Source organism: Chiloscyllium punctatum, chromosome 18, assembly GCF_047496795.1.
Source record: "Chiloscyllium punctatum isolate Juve2018m chromosome 18, sChiPun1.3, whole genome shotgun sequence".
Lineage (NCBI taxonomy): Eukaryota > Metazoa > Chordata > Chondrichthyes > Orectolobiformes > Hemiscylliidae > Chiloscyllium > Chiloscyllium punctatum.
Window position 1 is genome coordinate 95,550,191 of NC_092756.1, and position 3,764 is coordinate 95,553,954.

At 43.5% G+C, this 3,764-nt stretch overlaps 1 protein-coding gene across 1 annotated transcript; it reads right to left on the reverse strand.

Moving 5' to 3' along the window:
* Window positions 1-1,243: 1,243 nt before the first annotated feature.
* Window positions 1,244-3,341, reverse strand: LOC140489000 (ferritin heavy chain A-like). Its single transcript, XM_072588228.1, has 4 exons — window positions 3,240-3,341; window positions 2,174-2,320; window positions 1,861-1,986; window positions 1,244-1,408 (listed from the first exon to the last, which is right to left on the reverse strand). Exons 1-4 carry the CDS (start codon window positions 3,339-3,341, stop codon window positions 1,253-1,255), a joined length of 531 nt encoding a protein of 176 aa, XP_072444329.1. The 3' UTR covers window positions 1,244-1,252.
* Window positions 3,342-3,764: the final 423 nt, after the last annotated feature.

Consider the following 3,764-nt stretch of genomic DNA (forward strand, 5'->3'; position numbering starts at 1 on the left):
GAGATTGGTGGAAGATTCATCGAGTGATCAAGTACTGCAAAGCACTTAAATACAAAGCTAACATGATGGGAAATACCTATTAGCTTGCCAAACTGACTGAAGAGAATATTTGGATGTGGAGGAGGGTGAAGTTGAAGCATTTACTTCTGTCCTCATTGCTTCCTTTTGTGCATTGAATTCACTCACTGACCTCCCCCCCCAAATTGGTTAATGGAACACAGTTCCACAGACTCCTCCCATACCACAATGTTAACCTGGCTGATGTTGAATGTTAATTGTCTATGTTCTAAAGAGGTTTAGAAAGTTTGTTTGAAATAATGAACCTTATAGCACAGTTGAGAATTATCTAACTGCTGGCACCCTTGGACATTTTGAATGTAGTTCCTCACTGACTGTGTGCAGGGTTCAACTTCCCCCGTGAGTCTAATGCAGTGAGAGAGGGCCTATGTCTATCACCTGTTAAGTCTACTGCAACATTCTATAGATTCACCAAGTTTTCTGGTTCCTCTCTAGATTTTGGAGAGCTGAAAGCGGGAAGGGTCTGAAGTGGACAAAACAAATTCCAACCTTACAGATTAGGCCATCATATTGGCAGGACAGTATCCTCAACACTTCTCAGACAGCTTAATGAGCTAGAGATAAGCAAGGGCTAGAGGCTGGAGAACATCAGCAAGTTTAATACAGGTGTAACTTCAGAGGAAAAAACCTTACTCTGAAATTTGCTCTAATTTAGTAATGCAAGAAGTGGAAAAGCTGGTTTCATATTTAAAAACCAGCTGATGCTTTAATCTAACTGGTGATGGTTGGATAGTGTTAGGAACGTTATTCCCAGCGGCAATGGCCGATGCACTGACCTGCTCAGGAAGGAGTTAGTAAAACTCCTTTTGAAGATCACAAATCTGGTAGAGTGCCCATCTCCCACTGTACTGGGGAAAACATTTTCTCCATTAAACCCAGGTCTGTTATTGGCCTTATACCCACACCACATCCTATTTGCTGTGGGGGTGGAACTTACATAGAGACAGGGATTAACTAGTGATCTGGATCAAGACATCCTTTGACAGCAAGTCTCAGCACTGACCTGTATACACAGTTTGACCCAGTAGTCAACAAACCAATCCAACAATAAGCAGTTTATTTACAGTTGGTACATTCCATGATCAAGCACAGGACAGTGAGCTACTTCTACAAGCTTCAGATTCTATAGATCTCACTCAATATAAAAAAAGACGACTTGCTCCTTGCAGTCAGTTCAGTCACTCTCCCCCAGGGTGAGCCTGTCAAACAGGTACTCTCCCAGGCCATTCTCAGGGGCTCCCAGTCTCTTCAGGTTGGTGATGTGATCTCCCAGCTTCTTGATCGTCTTCACTTGCTCATCCAAGTAGTGCCTCTCCAGGAAGTCACACAGCTGGAAGGGAAAGAGAAAATCTGATTATGTCAAGATCAAATATACTCTTCTCCACCAAGACTGGTATTCCCCCCAATATGGAGGGTGGGCAATTGAGGAAGTGGAGGCTAGGACAAGTGCAACATTTAAAAGGCATTTGGACGAATTGCTGCAAAAGGAAGGGTTTGGAGGGATATGGGCTGGGTGCTGGCAGGTGGGACTAGATTGGGTTAGGATATCTGGTCAGGTTGAACCAAAGGGTCTGTTTCCATGCTGTACATCACTGACTGACAGTTAAGGGATGTCACAGATTGCTTATCCTCGAGAAAGTGCTCAGATCATGACTACACCAGAAGCTTGGTCCACTCCCAGATTAGACTCACTACAGTTTAGATACAATCTCAGAGGCTGAAGGGCCAAGTGTCTTATCCATTTAACCTAAGAGCCCTGTCATAAATACATCAGGAACTCACATGAGGGTCCATGTGGCCAGAGGAGAGTTTGTGCAGATCCAGCAGACTCTGGTTCACATCCTTCTCCATCTGCAGAGCTCTCTGCATTGCCTCCAGACCATTGCCCCACTCATCCTGCTCTGGCTTCTGGAGGAAGGGAAAAAACATGGTGGTCACTTTCTTACAAGTGGTGTCCAATCCAGTAAAAGGTGGTCACAAGAAAGAAGAGGTCTTAACAAGGCACAGGTACAAACCAATTGGGTTAAGCCACTTCAAATCCATATTAAGTGAAGTTATTTCTAACCAAGCATAATAGAAACTAAATTAATCCAACCTTGACATCCTGCAGGAGAACTCTGCCTCCACGTTTATTCTGGAATGCCATCAGTTTCTCAGCGTGTTCCCGTTCCTCATGGGACTGCTCCTTGAAGAACTCAGCAAAGTGACACAGGGCAACATCATCCCGGTCAAAGTAAGAGGACTAGGGGTAGGAGAGAAATCAAGTGTCACTTAAAGCTCCTAAAGCAATTCTAGATCTTCAATTAATAGACAATTTGAAACAGCATACAACTTCGTTCCCTGCTAAAACAGTTAGCTAGATTCAGCTCTTGTTATTCAGCCGAATTTCATGGAAGCTAAACAGCCCATACCAAGCTAAACCTGAATTCTTATGTCAGGTTATGTAGTACATCCGGCTTTCACTGAATTGAACCAAAGTGCCCTCCTCACAGTGGAGGAGATTTTTCAGAACAGGGTAGATCTCTCCAGTATCTGGCCCATCATGGAGAGAGACTGTCTGACATGGTAGGGTTTACTGCCAGATACTCTTTCAAACATTACCACTGACTGGACTGCATCAGGGAAAAGAAACAAAGGTCCTCCAATTGATTCCAGAACAAGCAGTTCAGATACTGTCAAATACCATTGACCAAGTTATTATACACATTTTCCATTCCACTAATGAAAACAGTGATCATTGCTGTGAATGAAGTCTCAACATCAGAAGGTTGAGAGCTTAACATTCCAAAGGGAGGGAACAATACTAAGGAGGATCTGCCAGACTACAGCAGTGACACTAGAGGGTGACCTTCTGGCAATAAGTAGGACCATGGTTTGATACAAAAAACCCCAAGTATAATTCAGCAACATTCAGATACACCTCTGGAGTAGGTAGTACTAGAACCTAGGCCTCTTGGTTCAGAGGTAGGGTACAGTGGTAGTGTCCACAAGAAGCTCTCACTACACCTTATATAACAGAGAGCACCTGCTGTAGGAGTTGTTCACTCAAAAGTCATTATATGTTTAAAATCACCAGAACATTGAACAATCCATTTTACTAATACATTAAATCAACAAAAGTCCAACTCTTCAGGTTCCAGTCTCAAGTCCACAAGCCTCACCATGGAGAGATAAACATAGGAGGAATAGAGCTCCAGGTTGATCTGCTTGTTAACAGCATCCTCACAGTCCTTGTGGTAGTTCTGACACACTTGGGAGGCCATCTTCACTATTCCTACTCACTTTCACCTAGACAACTCTAAAACTGAACCGCTCTCCCACTAGTTGTTGTATTTATCCTCCTGGGACACCCTGCACTCAACCAGGGCGTGGCAGCACCAATGAAGATTGACAATCCCTGACAGCCGCTCAGGAATTTCCAATCAATCCAGGCACCAATGAACACAATAGGGAGGACAGTGAGGGAGGAGCAGAGACCCAGAACCAATCAGAGATCTGGAAGACAGATAGGTTTGAGAGATGAAACTTAATGATATCATTACTTATGGAGTAATACATTCTAGGCACACTCCAAACTAACTGGATGCTTACAGTTGGATGTGACTGAATGACAAATGAAGTCTCTTGTGATTGGAAACACGATATTAACTTTCACTCCACCGTTTCTAAACATTTGAATGTGTTCC